General features: G+C 42.9%; 1 protein-coding gene across 1 annotated transcript in view; it reads left to right on the top strand.

The window, feature by feature from the left end:
* The window catches only part of HERC5 (HECT and RLD domain containing E3 ubiquitin protein ligase 5), a 43,157-nt gene that overhangs the window by 23,410 nt on the left and 594 nt on the right, over window positions 1–19,153 (top strand). The window contains exons 14-22 of the mRNA XM_036453539.2: window positions 2,564–2,677; window positions 3,359–3,469; window positions 5,881–6,051; window positions 7,089–7,232; window positions 7,723–7,889; window positions 13,635–13,701; window positions 15,125–15,195; window positions 16,969–17,152; window positions 17,234–17,336. Coding sequence (XP_036309432.1) covers window positions 2,564–2,677; window positions 3,359–3,469; window positions 5,881–6,051; window positions 7,089–7,232; window positions 7,723–7,889; window positions 13,635–13,701; window positions 15,125–15,195; window positions 16,969–17,152; window positions 17,234–17,336 — 1,132 coding nt within the window. The remainder of the gene's footprint in view (window positions 1–2,563; window positions 2,678–3,358; window positions 3,470–5,880; window positions 6,052–7,088; window positions 7,233–7,722; window positions 7,890–13,634; window positions 13,702–15,124; window positions 15,196–16,968; window positions 17,153–17,233; window positions 17,337–19,153) is intronic.

The following is a 19,153-nucleotide window of genomic DNA, read 5'->3' as shown; positions in this document are numbered from 1 at the left end:
GCCCCTGATTCTATTACATTCACCAGTTTATTCTGTTCATCATATTTTTTATTAATTTGATATTTAGATTTACTTGATAGATCATATTTGTTGTCACTTTGCTGTTCATAATTTTTTATCTTTACCTTTTTCTTCCTCTTCTAAAAGAATACCTTTCAGCATTTCATATAATACTAGTTTGGTTGTGATAAACTCCTTTAGCTTTTTCTTGTCTGACCTTCAATTCTGAATGATAGCTTTACTGGGTAGAGTAATCTTGGTTGTAGGTTCTTGCTATTCATCACTTTGAATATTTCTTAAAACTTCCTTCTGGCCAGCAGAGTTTCTATTGAGAACTCAGCTAACATTCATATGGGTACCCCATTGTAGGTAACTAGTTGTTTTTCTCTTGCTGCTTTTAAGATTCTCTCTTTGTCTTTTGCCCTTGGCATTTTAATTATGATGTGTCTTGGTGTGGTCCTCTGGATTCCTCTTGTTCGGGGTTCTCTGCACTTCCTGGACTTGTAAGTCTTATTTCTTTCACCAGGTAAGGGGAGTTTTCTGTCAATATTTCTTCAAATAGGTTTTTAATATCTTGCTCTCTCTCTCTTCTGGCACCCTTATAATTCAGCTGTTGGTACACTTGAAGTTGTCCCAGAAGTTTCTTCCACTACCTTCATATTTTTGGATTCTTTTTTCTTTTTGCCCTTCCAGTTGTGTGTTTTTTGCTTCCTCGTATTTCAAATCTTTGACTTGATTCTTGGCATCCTCTAGTCTATGTTGAATCTCTGTATATTGTTCTTTTTTAAATATATTTTATTGATTTTTTTTTTTTTGACAGAGAGAAAGGGAGAGGGAGAGATAGTTAGAAACATTGATGAGAAACATCAATCAGCTGCCTCCAGCACACACACCCCCACAACCAAGGTACATGCCCTTGACCAGAATCGAACGTGGAACCCTTGAGTCTACAGGCCAACACTCTATCCACTGAGCCAGACCGTTTAGGGCTCTGTATATTATTCTTTATTTCAGTCAGTATATGAATAATTTCTGACTGGTCTTTTTCCATTTTTGGGGGGCATTCTCACTAAGATCCTTGAAGGACTCACTAAGTTCCTCGGAGGTTTCTAGAAGATTCTTGAATAACCTTATAACTGTGGTTTTGAACTCTATATCCAGTAGTTTTCTGTCTTCCATTTCTTTCATTTGTGACATGTTTCTTTGTCTCCACATTTTGGCTGCTTCCCTGTGTTTGTTTCTATGTATCAGGTAGAGATGCTAAGTCTCCTTGAGTTTATAGAGTGGCCTTGTGTAGTAGTTGTCCTATAGGGCCCAGTGGCTCAATCTCCCCAATCACCTGAGGTGGACACTCTTGGTGCACTTATTTGTGGGCTGTGTGCAGTCTTGTTGTAGTTGAGCCTTGATGGCTGTTGTTATCACTGGAAGGAATTAACCTCCAGGCCAATTGGCTGTGAGGACCAGCTCTGTCTACAATGGAAGATCTGTTGCACAAGAGACACCCTTATGGGACAGGACTTGCTTCAGTGGGGCTTTGGTGCTCACTGAATCTGCTCCTTGAGTTTGTCACTTATGGATGTGTAGAGTTGTAATCTGGTATGGCCTCACATTGACCACTGGGCACACTGGCTCTTGGTTGTCCAAGGAGGTGCAAAGTCAGACACTGCCTGAGGCCATCCAGCAGGAGCTACAGAGACATCTGCAGATACTTCCTCTTGGTACCCAGTTTGGAAGTGCCCAGACGAGGCCCAACTGTGAAGCAAGGCAGGCTGCTGGCACTGGTGTAACCTTGGGCCTTCTTTGGATAGCTTTGGGGCTCCCTAACCCAACTACAGCTTTTAGGCTGAGAAAGGATAGGCCATGCATATGCAAAAGCCGCTGGGCACAGCTTGGGTGGGGTTATTAATTACGTAGGGCAGGGTCTCAAGGAATCTCCAGGGTGGAGCAAACAGCAATGGCTGCCAGTCAGCCCTGCACCGGGGAGGTCCCAGCGCAGAAACAGTGACCACTGCGAGAATTTCCATCTGGAAGAAAATTGTCCCCATGTTCCTGCCCCGATGCCAGTTTCTCCCTGACAGTCAAGTTTCTCCCAGGATGTGTCTGCCCACCACCCTCAGCCCCCAAATCTCACCCAGGACAGGAGCTCAGAGCAAGCAGGAGCTGGTATCTCCCTCCTGGTTAAAAAGCAGCACACCCAGTGCCAGCCCATGCTGCATCTCCTACCAGTCTCGTGCTTTCTCCTTCCCCTCTCTGGTTGTAGTTCTCCCACTTAGCCAGCTTTCCCGCCGTTCTGGATGATGGTTGTTCTGTATTTCAGTTATAATTTTGACGTGGTTGTGGGAGGCAGCAAGTACAGGTGTTTACCTATGCCACCATCTTGGTTCTCCCTCTACACATTCTTTATGTTCCTGGGAATATGGGGTTTTGGCAGTGGAGGAATTGGGTAGGACTTTATTCTGGTCATGAAGAGTGTTTAATTCGTATTTATTCTGAGAACCTAATAACCGTTAAGCAAGATTTTCTTTATATAGAAAACTTTCTCATAGGTTATATTTTATTCAAGGTAAACCAGACTAAAGTTCAAGCGCCTGAAGATATTTTCCAAGTAAACGAACTCACACACTGCCTTGATTTTGATGAAGATGCACGAAAAAGGCACGCTTGGAAAATGAGCTTAGTAAGTGTGGCATGTACAAAGAGGACATTGGATCATCAAGGGGTTAATGTGGGCATTTTGTGCTGTAACTTTCTACATGAGTTTCCAAGACCCTTGCACTCTGCAGAATTGCCCAACGGAAGTAGCAGGGCTTGTTGGGAAAAGCGAAACAGACCCCGCAAAACCTGTGCAGGTGTGGGGCCAGAGCACTGAGAGGAGAGTGGTTCCTTCCTGGGCAGAGAGCTTGGGCCTGCCTGACGGGCATCTTGTGGAGAGTGCCGTGCCAATATGAAAAAGGCACAAAAAAGGAAAGGGCGGGCCTCCCCCAACACCCTCATTAGATCCCTGGTGGACTATTGACTACATACCTCTGAATCTTTCACATCGCAGAAGTGTGGTGGCAGTAGAACAGACTCCAGGAGTGTGCTGGGTGAATGGTCTGTCCTTTCTCAGCCCAGAATTTACAACTAATTGGTAAATTAAATGAGCACTGAAAATACCAGGCCTATATACCTTTCATGGGTACATGTAAAAACATTTCCTTAGAATGTTATGTATCTAAGTACTACTGCCTAGCGGTTTGGATTGCCTTGGCCGTCAGTACTGAGACCTTCCCCCATCCGGGGTTTAAGGCTACGAGGTAAGACGGAAGCTAGCTCTGTCCGTCCGTTTTATCAGAATTGTTCTCCTTTTCATTTCTAGGACCCTTCGGTAGACATGCAGGATCCTGTCATATTCAGTCATTTCCCATTTGTCTTCAATATTCTGTCAAAAATAAAACTACTGCATGCAGACTCGCGTTTAAAAATAAAGGTAGGCATGCCGATTTCTTTGTCTTTATTAACGAACCAAATGGTAAGTGCCTTCGTAAGTGTACAGTACTTTTAAAAATACATTTTATTGATTTTTTATGGAGAGGAAGAGAGAGGGATAGAGTTAGAAACATCGATGAGAGAGAAACATCAACCAGCTGCCTCCTGCACACCCCCTATTGGGGATGTGCCCGCAACCAAGGTACATGCCCTTGACCGGAATCGAACCCAGGACCTACCCACTGAGCCAAACCGGTTTCGGCAGTGTATAGTATTTTCGTGGGTGACAAGGGAGCTATCAACTAGTGAAACTAACCGCTGTAGCGTTGAAGGTACCTGTGCTCTAATGAAGGAGGCAAACGGGTGTCATAATTTGGGTTTGCTTGGCCTTGAGGCCTATTCGAGTCTTAGTAGCAAAGGATGGAGCTTGGGCTGCTGGCCTCGTTGTAGAGCTTTGACCTTGAGGTTGGTGCCTGCCGCTTTCTGATGGGCATTCAAAGAGGTGGAGCACACTTGGACTTAGTTGAAATTAGCACTCTATTTTAAGGAGGTCCAACCGAGTGTAGAAAAACGTAACAGTGGGAATAGAGGTGACAGAGGGTTCTTGAAATTTGGACCCAAATAAATGCCTGAGATAGTGCCATAACAAGGGTGTGTGAAACATATCCCTTTTTTCATTGAACTATCATCAGCTAAATCGGTTCTGTTTGTGAACATATCCAGCAATGTGCTCTTGACGTTAAAACTGGACAATTTAAAATGCCTTGGAAAATGTACTTCATTACCGTTTTGTAAGGATTAATTTTTTTTTTAAATATATTTTTATTGATTTTTTACAGAGAGGAGGAGAGAGGGATAGAGAGCTAGAAACGTCGATGAGAGAGAAACATCGACCAGCTGCCTCTTGCACACCCCCTACTGGGGATGTGCCCGCAACCAATGTACATGACCCTGACCAGAATCGAACCTGGGACCTTTCAATCCACAGACCGACGCTCTACCACTGAGCCAAACCGGTTTCGGCAAGGATTAAATTTGTTAATATAGCTTTTAGAACAGTGCCTCACACCAAGTAAATGCCCAAAAGTGTTAAGTCTTCTTATCACTCTTGCTCTCATGTAGGCATCTGTATGTGTGTAATATTCAGATATCTGTCATAAAAGTAAATGCTTTCACAAATGCAGTTACCATAGTAAAATAGGAAGTTGATTTATGAGTTCTGACATAACCATTAATGGAACACCTAACAAAGGAAAATAAAAATATACAAGAATTGTATTTTGCTTCATCTCTTAACTATTTTCTCCTGACTTTAAACAACTCTCCGGTAATAATTTTATAGATCTGATTTCTCTCTGTTTTGCTAAGAGCCACAGACTTTAGTGATCCCAAATGGCTATTTGGTTTCAGGTGGACAATCTCAATATCTATCAATCTCCTCCCCCTCCTCCTTGTCTTCCTCCCCCACTTCCTCCTCCCCCCTCCTCCTCCTCCTCTCCCTCACTCTTGTCTGGATTCTCTTCCTACAATAGGATATCTTTTTTTTTTTTTAATATATATTGATTTTTTTACAGGAAGAGAGAGGGATAGAGAGCTAGAAACATCGATGAGAGAGAAACATCGATCAGCCGCCTCTTGCACACGCCCTACTGGGGATGTGCCCGCAGTCAAGGTACATGCCCTTGACCGGAATCAAACCTGGGACCTTTCAGTCTGCAGGCCAACACTCTATCCACTGAGTCAAACCAGTCTCAGCTACAATAGGATATCTTTAGCGAGGTCTCTCACACCTGAACTTGACGTCCTCCAGACCGCTTCTTTTCTAAACTTCTGAACTTTTTCAAATGAGAATGTGTTTCAGTGCACTGCTTCAGTGTTTACTAAACCGTCTCTTAGTCTCTTGATTATAATTATCTTGAGTACCGTATTTTCCGGCGTATAAGACGACCCCCCCTAATTTTACAGTTAAAACATAGGTTTAGGCCTATATGCGCTGTATAAGACTACCCCCCACTTCCGAGGCAACACCAGTTCTTTTTTTAATAGACCGCCTCTCTGACTCTGGCCAATCTGAGCAGGCTATTTTTTTGGTTTCAGAGTCGTCTTATACGCCAGTAACTGAAGTATTAACAATTGTATTTATAGGAAGGGTATAGTAGTCCAATGGAGCCTGCCATTGGTCACTTGCTGCTCACCCAGGATGGCTTCCATGTCTTAGGTTTCATGTTTCTTCAGCTCACTGAGGGTGAACACTGGATGGATAGCTAATCTCCAGTGGTGCACATAAGGCTCTTTTCATAAATGCTCGTGACATGCATTTATAACAAACTGAACCAGTTTATCCCATTTTATATAATAAGTTTCTGCTCAGAGCAAATGGCAGAATGTAGTGAGACGTTTCTGTCTTCCCAGGAGAAAAGAATCAGAGCTGTCCTGCAGTTGGCTGGAATTCTGCGAGACAGCGGGTCCAGTTTTGGGTTTATGCCCACCTTTAATCTTATAGTCAGGAGGAGCCACTTGGTTGAGGATGTTTTGAGCCAGTTAAGTCGGTTTGAGAATGAAGACCTGAGGACAGAATTAATGGTAAAGTATAACTCTCAATAATTGGGTGCCGAGATAAGGAAAATGTAAAATAACGTAACAACTCGTTTACAGAAGGGAAATGATCTCCCTTTGCCATTGAGGCGGCCTGTCTCAGAGTTCCCTGACTCCCCAGAGACCTGTGGGTTTCAGGTGACAGGTGTGGGCCCTTCACCAGTACACGCATGTTAAGGGGCAGCAGGGGAATGGTGGTTCTCCCCAGACCTAGCCAGGTAGAACCTCCAGTTCTAACCCTACGAGGTCCAGTCCCTCCGGAGGACTGACCTCGCCTGGCTAGTCACCATGTTTTAAGGGTTTCGGTGAGATGGTGTGAATACAGAGGACAACTGAGGGTTTGCTTCTGCTCTCAGGCAGCACCCAAAGTCCTCTGTGAAAGAGAAAACTTTCTGTTTATTGACTGCAATTGTTTTTGAGGGTATAATTGTAGATATCACCATTCTGAACATCTATAAATGATCTTAGGTTTAGTAACTATATAACGTGTGTGTGTGTATTTATATGTATATATAGTGTGTGTATTTATGTGTGTGTGTGTGTGTGTGTGTGTGTGTGTGTGTGTGTGTGTGTGTGTGTGTCAGGCCTCTCATATATGTATTTTAGAGGCCCAGTGCATGAGTAGGGTCCAGCCAACCTGGCCAGGGGGAAAGGACATAGTCAGTTGGCTGGCCTGCCTACTAGTTGAACTCCTGGTTGAGGGGACAATTTACACATTAGCCTTTTATTATATAGGACATACACTGAGTGGTCAATTTAGTATTAAAGACGAGGCTCTGAGGTGTCACAGACGTAGGATTAAACCTACGCTGCACCATTGAATATTTTATAACCTTGGGAAAGTTATTTAAATTCTTGAAGCCTCATAGAATTAATAGGATATTAAATATGATAATATGAGTATGATGCTTAGTACAATGGCAGCTAAATAACCTGCGTCCACAATGATGCTAGCTCTCACTGCTGAATTTAATAGATACAATGCACAGCCTAGAAGTGATGCGTTATTTGCTCTGCTTCCTCAGGTTTCATTTCATGAAGAAATTGGATATGAGCCTGGAGGCATCAGGACAGAGTTTTTCCGCTGTCTGTTTGAAGAGATGACTCGGCCAGAATATGGGATGTTCATGTATCCTAAAGAAGCTGCCTGCATGTGGTTTCCTGTTAAAGTAAGTCCCCTTTTATTTCTTACGGTGTTTCTCGACAGACCATGAAAAATTAGATTGCCTAATTTGTTTTTATACCTGGAGGAGAATTAATGATATAATTGTAGAAATACATTTTAATTTGAAAAAGGCGATTATTGCCCTGTCCAGGTGGCTTGAGTTGATTAGAGCATCATCTTGTACACCAAGAGGTGGCAGTGACAATCCCCGTTCAGGGCACATACCTAGTTTGCAAGTTCGATCCCTGGTCAGGCACATATGGGAGGCAATCAGTTGATGTTTCTCTCGTGCACCTGCTCTCTCGCCCTCCATTTCTCTCTTCCTAAAGTCAATAAAAGCATATCCTCTAGGGAGGATAAAAATAAATAAGTACATACATATATAGATGATTATTTTTCTCTAAAACAGGGTTTACTTTCCCTGGATTCTCATGTCCGCACGGGAGAAATTAAGCAATATATGTTTTTGACCATTTATTTTTTTCTCCTTTCAGCCTAAATTTGAGAAAAAGAGATATTTCTTCTTTGGGATTCTGTGTGGACTTACTCTGTTCAACTGCAATGTTGCAAACATCCCTTTCCCACTGGCTCTGTTTAAGAAACTTTTGGACCAAACACCATCATTGGAAGACTTGAAAGAGCTCAGCCCTGTCTTGGGAAGGCAAGTAACCATGATGCTTCTTCAGAGTCCTGCCTGACATACATTAAACAAATACTTAAACACGCCCTCTCAGAAATATTTTCATGTCCAAAAGTAGCATCCTAAGTACTTGAAACCAATTTTAACTTTGGTAAGAATTGTTGGATTAATAATTTAACTTTCTAAAATTAAGAAAACTTTATTTTTTTTATATTACCCTCAGTGTTTGCATTAATCTTTGAACTTTATTTGCATAGAAACAGTCATAGAGCACAGGTTACAGTGATGTTTATATTTTAAATATTGTTTCTGCATTACCACCTTTAAAATGAAAACTTATAGGTACGTTAAAAGACAACCCACCACCTTGCAAAAAGTATTGGTAACACAAAATAGGAAGGGTGACTACCCCTACCATATAAAGTGCTCTAACACATTCATAAGAAAGATTGATAAAAGTGTACAAAAGAAGGAATAGAAATAGTGCATAAATAAAAACATGATCGATTCCACTAGTGATTATGGAATGCAGATTAAAATGAGAGACTGTTATGTACTTCAGAATGACAGTGGATGGAAATACTGATGCTGTATGGAGTTAGCAAGGGTTTGGTAAAAGGTTTACTCCAATCTCAGGTATCTTTAGTGGATGTGCAGATTGTTAACTCCTTTTTCAGAGAACAGTGTGGCATTGCTTATCTGAATCGAAAATGCGTTTCGTGCTTTGACCCAGCAGTTCTGCCTCTAGACATTTTACCCAGAAATACATAACCATGCAAGGATTTCTGTATACCAATGTATACTGTATTTTTTTTAAATATATTTTATTAAGTTTTCACAGAGAGGAAGAGAGAGTTAGAAACATCGATGAGAGAGAATCATCGATCAGCTGCCTCTTGCACACCCCCTACTGGGGATGTGCCCACAACCAAGGTACATAGGTACATTCCCTTGCCCGGAATCGAACCTGGGACCTTTCAGTCCGCAGGCCGACGCTCTATCCACTGAGCCAAACCGGTCCCGGCAATGTACACTGTATTATGTAGTTCATAATACATGGATTACCTAACTGTTCTTCAAGAAGGGAATTGTATATTTTTGGTATACCGTATTTTTCGGACCATAAGACGCACCAGTTTTTAGAGAAGGGAAATGAAGAAAAAAAGATTCTGAAACAAATAGTGTCCTAAAATATTTTTTGTGCATTAAAACCCAACATCACAGTCATAAACACATGCAATCAACCCTGTAAAGTAAACAGCAGCATTTAGAACCATTTTAGAGCCGGGCAAGCACACAGAGACCACACAGAGCCGGGCAAGTAAAAAAACTTTTTTTTTAAAGTATATGTGTAGGCTATATTTGGACCATAAGACGCAGGGACTTTTTCCCCCCACTTCTGGGGGAAAAAAAGTGCATCTTATGGTCCGAAAAATACGGTATTTATGCAATGAACTGTGGAGGTTTATTTTTTAATTAGGATCTGGCAGTCAGTCATCCCTCTCACAATCCGGGAATGCTGGCTCCTAACTGCTCACCTGGCTGATTGCCCCTTACTGACCCCCTGCTGGCCTGGTCGCCCCCAGCTGCCCCCTCTGCTGGCCTGATTGTCCCTCACTGCTCGCCTCTGCCAGCCTATTTGCCCCTCATTGCCCCCTCTGCTGGCCTGGTCACCTCACGCAGCCTGCTGTTCTGTCGTTTGGTCTCTCCTCACTAACCCTTCTTCTGGCCTGGTCACCCTACAAAGCCTGCTCTTCAGTCGTTTGGCTGTCCCTCACTACCCCCCTGCTGGCCTGGTCACATTTTCTTATGGGTGCTCCCTTGTAGGTAATCAGCTGTTTTTCTCTAGCTGCTTTTAATATTATCTCTTTTGTCTTTTGCTCTTGGCATCTTAATTATGATTTGTCTTGCTGTGGTTCTCTTTGGATACCTTTGTTTGGGATTCTGTGCACTTCCTGGACTTAAAAGTCTATTACTTTCACCAGCTAGGGGAAGTTTCTGTCATTATTTATTCAAGTAGGTTTTCAGTTTCTTGCTCTCTCTCTTCTTCTGGCACCCCCATAATTCTGATGTTGGTACGCTTGAGGTTGTCCCAGAGGCTCCTTACACTGTCTTCAAATTTTTAGATTCTTTTTTCTTTTTGCTTTTCTGGTTAAGTGTCCTTTGCCTCTTTGTATTCTAAATCTTTGACTTGATTCTTGTGTTCCTCTAGTCTGCTGTTAGGTCTCCATATAATATTTTTTATTTCAGTCAGTGTATGTTTAATTTCTAGTTGGTCCTTTTTCTTTTTTTTTCTTTTTTTTTTAACTTTATTTTTATTTTTTATTTTTTGGATTTCTTTTTTTTTTTAAATAAATTTTTATTGTTCATATTATTACAAATGTTCCTTCCCTCCCCCCTTCCTCCCCCACCCTCTGCCCTTTTCCCACCCCCCATTGTCCTCATCCATAGGTGCACAGTTTATGTTCAGTCTCTTCCCACATCCTCCTCTCCCCTTTTCCCCAAGAATCATCAGTTCACTCCCCTTCCATACCTCTGATTCTATTATATTCAACAGTTGCTATTGTTCATCAGATTTTTTTTTTAATTTCCTTGGTTTTTAGATTCACTTGTTGATAGTTACATATTTGTTGTTCATAATTTTTATCTTTATTTACTTTCTCTTCTGAAAGAACCCCCTTCAGCAATTCATATAATTCTGGTTTGGCGGTGATGAACTCCTTTAGCTTTCTTTTATTAGTGAAGCTCTTTATCTGTCCTTTGATTCTGAGTGATAGCTTTGATGGTAGATTATTTTTGGCTGTAGGTTCTTGCTATTCATCACCTTGAATATTTCTTGCCATTCCTGTCTGGCCTGCATGGTTTCAGCTGAGAAATCAGCTGACAATCGTATAGGTGCTCCTTTATAGGTAACTACCTGCTTAGCTCTTGCTGCTTTTAATATTCTCTCTTTGTCTTTTGCTCTTGGAATCTTAATTATGATTTGTCTTGGTGTGGTCCTCTTTGGATTCCTTTTATTTATTTGGAGTTCTGTGTGTTTCCTGGACTTGTAAGTCCAATTCTTTCACCAGGTGGGGGAAGTTTTCTGTCACTATTTCTTTCAGTATGTTTTTGATATCTTGCTCATTCTCATCTTCTGGGACCCCCATAATTCTGATGTTGGATAGTTTGAAGTTGTCCCAGAGGTTTCTTACATCATCTTCAATTTTCTGGATTCTCTTGCCTTCTAGCTTCTGCAGAGGAGTGTCTTCTGGCTCTTTATGTTCCAAATTTTTGACTTGATTCTTGCGATCTTCTATTCTGTTTTTAGGACTCTGTATAATATTTTTTATTTCAGACAATGTATTCTTTATTTCTTGTTGATCCCTTTTCATATCCTCATAAGTCTCATTTATTTTATCGGCCTTTTCTAGGAAACTCTTGAAAAACCTTATAAGTGTGGTTTTGAACTCTATATCTAGTCGCTTTTTGTCCTCCATTTCTTTCGTTTGTGATTTATTTGGTTTAGGCATTTTCGCAGGCAGCTTTCCTGATGGGGTGGGGTTTCAGGGTGGAGCCTACAGCCTTGGCTTCCATCTGCCCCGCCCTATGCGGGTCCTTCAGTGCTCGTGAGAGAAAGGTGCCCGCGATCGCCTGCTACCAAACAGTCTAGTCTCTCCCCCAATGAGCCCTGTATTGGGGTTCAGTTCTGTTGGAAGTAGAGTTGGAGGTGGCGTTCAGAGCAGTCTGGAGCTCCAGTCTCCTTCCCACCGGGCCAATCCCGCAGCACAGCTGGCCGTCCCTTCTCTGCACGCAATGTGCGTGCCTCCGGGACCACCTTTCGCCGCTCCCCGGGGTTCCGCCTTACAGCCCAGGTCCCCCTGTGTGAGCCTGGGTCCCCGGGGTCTGGCCTAGGACTGGGGTTCAGAGCGGTTGGAGCTGGGCCCAGCACAGTCTGAGTGTTTATCTCCTTCCCGGAGGGAACGCCAGCCAGGCACTCAGCTGCCCTCCCCTCCGGCTCTGACCTCTCCGCGCACCACATGTCTCGGTAACTTAGGCTTTTCCAGCTCCTCCGCTCTTCCTTCTGGTTTTCTCCTTCCTTCTTGTTGTAGAATTTCCAGTCAGTCAACTTTCCTGTAGTTCTGGGTAATGTCCATTTTATATTTTAGTTGTATTTTATTGAAATTTGTTGTGTGCGGCTGCAGCTAGGTGCCTACCCGAGCAGCCATCTTGGATTCTCTCCTAATTGGTCCTTTTTCATATCCTCAAGGGTCTAGTTAAATTTATTGGGCTTTTCTAGAAAATTCTTGAAAATCCTTATAACCGTGGTTTTGAATTCCATGTCGAGATGTTTGTTTTCCTCCATTTCTTTGTGTGTGTGTGTGTGTGTGTGTGTGTGTGTGTGTGTGTAATCTGTTACTTTGTCTCCGCAAATCTGTTATTTTTGCTGCTTCCCTGAGTTGGTAGAGTAGCTTTGTGTGCTAGCTTTCCTATATGGCCCAGTGAGTCAATCTCCCCAGTCACCTGAGGTGGACACTCCTGGTGTACCCCTTTGTGGTCTGTGTGTACAGCCTTATTGTAGTTAAGATTGATTGTTTCTGGTATCGCTGGGAGGAATTGACCTCCAGGCCAATTGGCTATGTGTATCAGCTGCGTCTACGCTGGGAGACTTGTGCTAGAGGCAGCCTTATAGGACCAGGTTTGCAAAATTGCGAAAGCCTCTGTGCTCAGCTTTGATGGGACTGAGTCTCGGGACTGAGACTCGGGGCTGAGCCGACATTCTTGGCTTCCCATCAGCCCTGCCCTTGCACACGCCTCCAGACCTCTGCCTTCCACAGATCCCCTGAGTTTCTGCCTAACAGTCCAGATTCCCCGAGGCTCACCCGCAACCGAGGTTCAGTGCAGTCAGAACTGGGATTCAGTGCAGTCAGGAGCTTCCAACTTCCTTCCGCTAGGGAGAGCTGGCGGCAATCTCAGCAGTCAGTCTTCCCTGCGTGTGCTTGCACACGAGACTCCAGACCTTTGCCCGCCGCGGCTTCTCCAAGTCTCTGCCTTTCTCTCTACCTGACAGTCCAGACTCCCCCTCTGTGAGCCTGGACCCATGGGGTTTCACCCAGAACTGGGGTTCAGTGCAGTTGGGGGCTTTCTTCCCTCTCCCACCAGAGAGCGCCAGCCAGGCACTCAGCCACCCTTCCTCTTGGCACACGTATCTCTGTATCTCAGTTATTTGCAGCTCCTCTGATTTTCCGTGCTTTCCTCTTTCCTTTTAGTTGTAGAATTTCCACTTGGCCAGCTTTCCTGTGGCTCTGGGTAATGTGGATTCTGTGTTTTAGTTGTAGTTTTGAAATTGTTGTGCGAGGCAGCAGTTTAGGTGTTTATGTATGCCGCCATCTTGCTTTCTCCCGCGATGCCTGCTATTTAAAAGGAGACCTATTATTTGCTCTGTAAGTAAAGTCCCAAACCTTAAATCAAGGTAACATCAATTTGACTGAGTTTCGGTGTCAGTAAATACATTACCAGTCCTTTTCTAAATAGAAATATACGATGATGAGGTAAAGGAAGTTGGGGTGTGGTAGAAGGAGAGTAGGAATCAGGTGCGGAGCCTGCAGTATTGTAGATAAACTTCTCACCTCATGTTTAAAGAGAGGTGAGGTCTCAAGTCACTGAGGAGTGGTGCTGTGAACTGTACCGGACTTCCCTCCTTTAGAATAGTCATGCACTCTATGTTTATTTACAAGATGTATCTAGGGATCATTTTTTTTTTTAACGAAATTATTTGTTCTTTAGGAGTTTGCAAACACTTCTGGATGATGAAAGTGCTGACTTTGAAGAAGTATTTCATATCTATTTTAATGTGAGTAACAATGAAAACCGGATTACAGAGCAGATTTAATCTGATTAACCCTTTACATACTTGCGTAAACATGCACCCTTGAATGAAAAAACAAACTTCTGAATTAAGTTAATGTAAAAGGTTATTCCCTTCTTTTTTTTTTTTTTATGAGCTGGATGTGTCCATTGGATTTTACTGTGAAACAGACAACACCTAAACTTAGTGACAGAAAACAACAAATACTTTGGTGGTTTTTGGCCTGGCCAGCGTGGCTGAGCTGGATGGCCTGCCACATCCTCACACCTTACCTGGTCGTTGGCAGGTGTCAGCTGGAAAGCCTGTCTCTGATCTGTTACCATCCAGGAGGCCAGCTGAGGCTTCCTCACTGGATGGGCTCAGGGCCCAAAGAGACGGCAAGCCCTAGCACACAGCTTCTTTTCATGTTTTTGCTTTTGTCGGATCCCATTGGCCAGACTATTTCACAAGCTTACCTCCGGATTCAAGGGCCAAAGAAAGAGACTCCCCTCTTTTTTGTTTTGTTTTGTTTTTGTTTTTAATAAAAATATATCTTATTGATTTTTTTTTTACAGAGAAAAAGAGAGAGAGAGCGAGAGAGAGAGAAAGAGAGAGGGGGGGAGGGAGAAACATCATGAGAGAGAGTCATCGATCAACTGCCTCTTGCACATCCCCTACTGGGGATGTGCCCACAACCAAGGTATATGCCCTTGACCGGAATCTAACTCTTCAGTCCACAGGCTGACACTTCATTCACTGAGCCAAACCGGTTTCGGCGAGACTCCCGTCTTTTTTAAAAACATTATTATTGGTGGTTTTTTTTTTTTAATGTATTTTTATTGATTTGAGAGAGGGAGGGAAAGAAACATCAATGATGAGAGAGAATCATTAATTGGCTGCCTCCTGCACACCCCACACTGGTGATCAAGCCCGCAATCCGGGCATGTGCCCTGACCGGGAATTGAACCATAACCTCCTGGTTCATAAGTCAGCGCTCAACCACTGAGCCATGCCAGTTGGGCCGGACTCCCCCCTCTTGATGGGAGGTGTTGTGGAGTCAAAATGCAAAGGGGCAGGAATACCGGGATAGGAGATATTTCCTAATATCTCCTATCCCGGTATTTTCCAAATCCACCATACCAGGTCTGTCTTTGAGAAGTGAATACTGAAATTTGGCAATTTCCCTATTTATTATACTTTTTCAGTATGATCAGTTAAAATAGATAATTCTCGTTTTTTTAGATTTATTTCTCATTCTGCATGAAAAGCTATTCATTTTTATTTGTACATTCCTCGCTTGTTTTGTGACAGAAATGTACAATTCCACCTATTCTTAAGGAAAAAAAGATATGCTTCAAAGTGTATTTTTTGATGATAGACTGTTTGCGATTATTTTGGAGATGCTATGTGAGTTTGTTTTTGGTTACAGGTGAATTGGGACAAAACTGACGTAGATTTAATTCCTAATGGAAGTTCCGTAATTGTCAACCAGACTAACAAGTAGGTACAAAAAAGGGAAATGTTCGTTTTGTTTATACACTGTTTATTTCACTGGGCTCTAAAAATTTATTGTAGCCATATAACTTTTCATTCCTAATTAATTTTAATAAGGTAGAGCGTTTCTGTGGTTGTGAGTCTGTATGAGTGTATATTCTGGTAGGGAAGAAAATGGCTTTCTCATAGAGGCCTTCCCTTATCCTCCTGTCATACCACCAGCCTCTTTATCTCCTTACCCTGCTTTACCTTTTCTTTTCATGTCGTACTTTACTTACCTTTAGACTTTATTTGCTTATTTCCTTACCAGTGTTTCCCTCACTGTGATGGCAAGGACTCAGTCTTTCTTGCTCACCACTATACTTCCAGTTCCTCGACTAGTCTACACTAGTTCCTGGTCCGTATCAGGCACAGAGTATTTGTTAATATTATTAGACTAGTGGCCCAGTGCACGAATTTGTGCACCTTAAAAGGAACTGTGGGCCGCACAGGGGCAGGCCTCAGCCCATCTTCTGCGCCCTCACCTGGCCCCTCCACCACAGCCACCAGTCTCCTGTCTGCCAGCAGCTCTGCTCTCACTGCCACTGCTCCCACACGCTAACAGTGAAGAGCATTTGGGGCCAGCGCCAGCAGCAGGTGCAAGTGGAGGTGGAGAAGCCCTGAGGGGCAATCAGGGCCGGTAGCCGCCACTCGTACCCTCTGACATCCCCTGGTGGTCAGCATACGTCATAGCGACTGGTTGTTCCACCATTCAGTCTATTTGCATAGTAGGGTTTTAAATATACAGATAGATAGATGCCACTGTGGTATCTTCACTTCCCAACACCTTATGGGATTTAAAGGAATACAATGTGGGATTATAGACTCTCCCCTGGATAGTTGGTCCTAGTGAGCATTTTGCCCTAAGGCAAATATTTTTCTTTCATTTTTAATCCTTGTTTAAAAAGTCTTCGTATTGCAGTATAACATACAGAAAATTGCACACACTATCAGCCCAAGTCAAGAAATAGAACATATCTAACTCTATAGTCTATTTTATGAATATATCCCCATTTACCCATAGGATTGTTGATGGATAGATATAATAAGGTTTTCTACCTCTTAACAACTACTTTTTGCTGAGCCCTTTAGCCCAACAGAATTGGCAAATGTGCCAGAGAGACAAGTAACATGCTGGGTTCTCCCCAGTGAGCCTCCTTTCTCTCTTAGTCCAGAGGTCTCTCCAGTCTTGACTCCGATTTGGAAGCCTGGAGCTATATGTGTTGTTGTTTTTTAGTTGTTGTTTTTTTTTTTTTTTATTGCTTGCCTTTTTGTAGTTCTTATTGCAAGCATTTGCTACAAGCTACTCCATTATATCTAGAAGTATAAACCTCTTATCTATGTTAAGCTCAAATAATTACTCCTATGACAAATTCAGATAATAGAGAAAAGTATAAAATAGGAAGTTTCCCCCATTTCCCAGACATGACTGTGAGCAGGTCAGGTTATAACTTCCAAACTCATTCTATTCTAATCTATGTCAATTCTCTTAATTGTGTGACCCTGGAAAAATCACGTGACTTCACTGTACCTCAGTTTCCTCTTCTCTAAAATGTTATTAAAATGTGCCTCAGAATTTTGTGATTAAATTAGATAATATATGAAAAATGCCTCTAACTCTCCAACCACTCAGTTGCTAAGTGGTCTAGCTCTTATTTTTAGCCGCCTCCTTCCCGCCCCTCCTCCCATTTTGTTTTTAGAGGATTGCAGTAAGCTGAAATCATTTTTGTTTCATTAAAGGACAGACTATGTTTCTAAGTATGTCGATTACATCTTCAACATCTCTGTGAAGGAAGTTTATGAAGAATTTCAAATAGGATTTTACAAAGTGTGTGAGAAGGAGATTATTGAGATTTTCCATCCTGAAGAACTAAAGGATATGATTATTGGAAATACAGATTACGACTGGGAAACATTTGAAAAGGTACATCCTAAGGGCCAAGTGGCTTGGATTTAAATTTCTTTCCTTTTCCTGAACACTATTTTTCTCTGCATTTTTCTCCAGAATGCACGTTACGAACGCGGATATGACGATTCACATCCCACCATCGTGATGTTTTGGAAGGCTTTACACAAGTTGACTTTGGAGGAAAAGAAGAAGTTCCTTGGTAAGTGTTGGGTCAGGAATACATTTATAATCCTATATTATTTTTTTATGGAATGAGAACGTTTTGTTTGTCTTAGACACTATTTGCAACTAGGAGTGAAAGAGCCACTCCTAGACCAGTTGAATGTCCTCTATGTCACGTTGTCACAACATCAAAAGATAAATGTTAATAGAGATCTTTTTTCCTGTGTTTTCAACCCTACCTGTCGTGTAGTAATCCCCTTTCACGTCCTGCATTCAGATTCAGCATTCAGATTCAGGGTTCTGGCTCTGGAGGAGGCCGCACACAAATGAAAGAGACTAGAAAATATTAATTTATAAATATTGGGGGCCAGGGGGGGAGCCCAACTCAAGGGGAAGGACTTCACCCCGTTTTGGCCTTGCTACCCCTTTTATTAAGACTATGGGATAGCCGAAACCGGTTTGGCTCAGTGGTAGAGCGTCCGTCTGTGGACTGAAGGGTCCCAGGTTTAATTCCGGTCAAGGGCATGTACCTTGGTTGCGGGCACATCCCCAGTAGGGGGTGTGCAGGAGGCAGCTGGTCGATGTTTCTCTCTCGAGTTTTCTAGCTCTCTATATCTCTCCCTTCTTCTCTGTAAAAAAAAAAATCAATAAAATATATTAAAAAAAAAAAAAAAAAAAAAAGACTATGGGATAAACCCATAGCCCTTAGGCAGGCAATTCCAATAATAGCCAATCAGCAAGGATTTACATAAAACTAAAAGGTGGAAGTTGCTTCAGCTACCATTGTCTCAACTAAAGAGGGGCTGGTTGGCTCTGACCTTTCAGAGCTTCAAGGTTGACCAGCCTTCCCGGTTCCTTGTCCACATCTCTCTGCTAGGGAGAATAATGGGCGGCTTCCAACACTGTTGCTTTAATTTTTTTTTTTCTTAAAGCTAAGTAGTGACCCTCTTTCTGCAGTTGTGTCATCACTCACTCACCCAGGCCCTGCAGTTCCTTGCACTCTCTCATTCCAGGCCTTCTCTGAAACTCCTTGCCCTGCCTTGCACCGTCACCCACCTCCCTTGCCTCTCTAAACCTTCCCCTCCTTAAAGGTCCATTGTAATTCCAAACATTCAGAAGTCTTCCCCAGTCTCCTGTCTGGTTCTCTCTTCCTGCTCTGAGCCCCACAGCACTTACACTGAGCAGCCCTTATTTCAATGACACCTTGTCTGGCTGTCTTACACCCTTTTATTTCTTGTCTTTGTCTTTTTCTGCATAAGAATATAATATTCCCACCAGTCACTAAGGGTAGTGACTATGTGTCAGACTTCGTTCTAATATGATCCCCAGTGCTGTCTAATGTAGGATTTGGCACATGGGCCCTCAGTAAGTCTATATACTAATAGGATGATGTGCAAATTAGTCAAGACACCATCACGTAATGACCAAACAGCAGGGACCTGAGGCTGCAGGGCACCTGCCTTGGGTGAAGGACCTCAGGCTGCGCCCCTCATCCAGCAGGGCTTGACAGGGGACCTCAGACTGTGCGCTGGGCAGGGGGACCTCAGACCACAGCCCCTCCCCCGGCGCCAGGCCAGGCTGGAGGACCTGAGGCTGTGCCCCCCCGCCCGGAATGGCTTGACAGGGGTGAGGCTGGCCAGATCTGGGTCTCCTGCTATTCCAAGGCGTGTGTGGATGGGCGGGGACTTGATTCTGGGTCCCATGGCATGCCCCCGACTGACAGGAGGGAGATTTTCATATACATTTTACTAATTTTCTTTCATCTCTGACACTTCTATTATAGAAAAAGCAAATAGTAATATTAAAATATTTTTTCTAATTAATTCCCATTTAGTGTGCATGAATTTTGTGCAC

The sequence above is a fragment of the Pipistrellus kuhlii genome, unplaced genomic scaffold (assembly GCF_014108245.1).
Source record: "Pipistrellus kuhlii isolate mPipKuh1 unplaced genomic scaffold, mPipKuh1.p scaffold_m20_p_1, whole genome shotgun sequence".
Lineage (NCBI taxonomy): Eukaryota > Metazoa > Chordata > Mammalia > Chiroptera > Vespertilionidae > Pipistrellus > Pipistrellus kuhlii.
The sequence above is the reverse complement of the archived record's forward strand: the minus strand, read 5'-3'. Positions and strand labels throughout refer to the sequence as shown.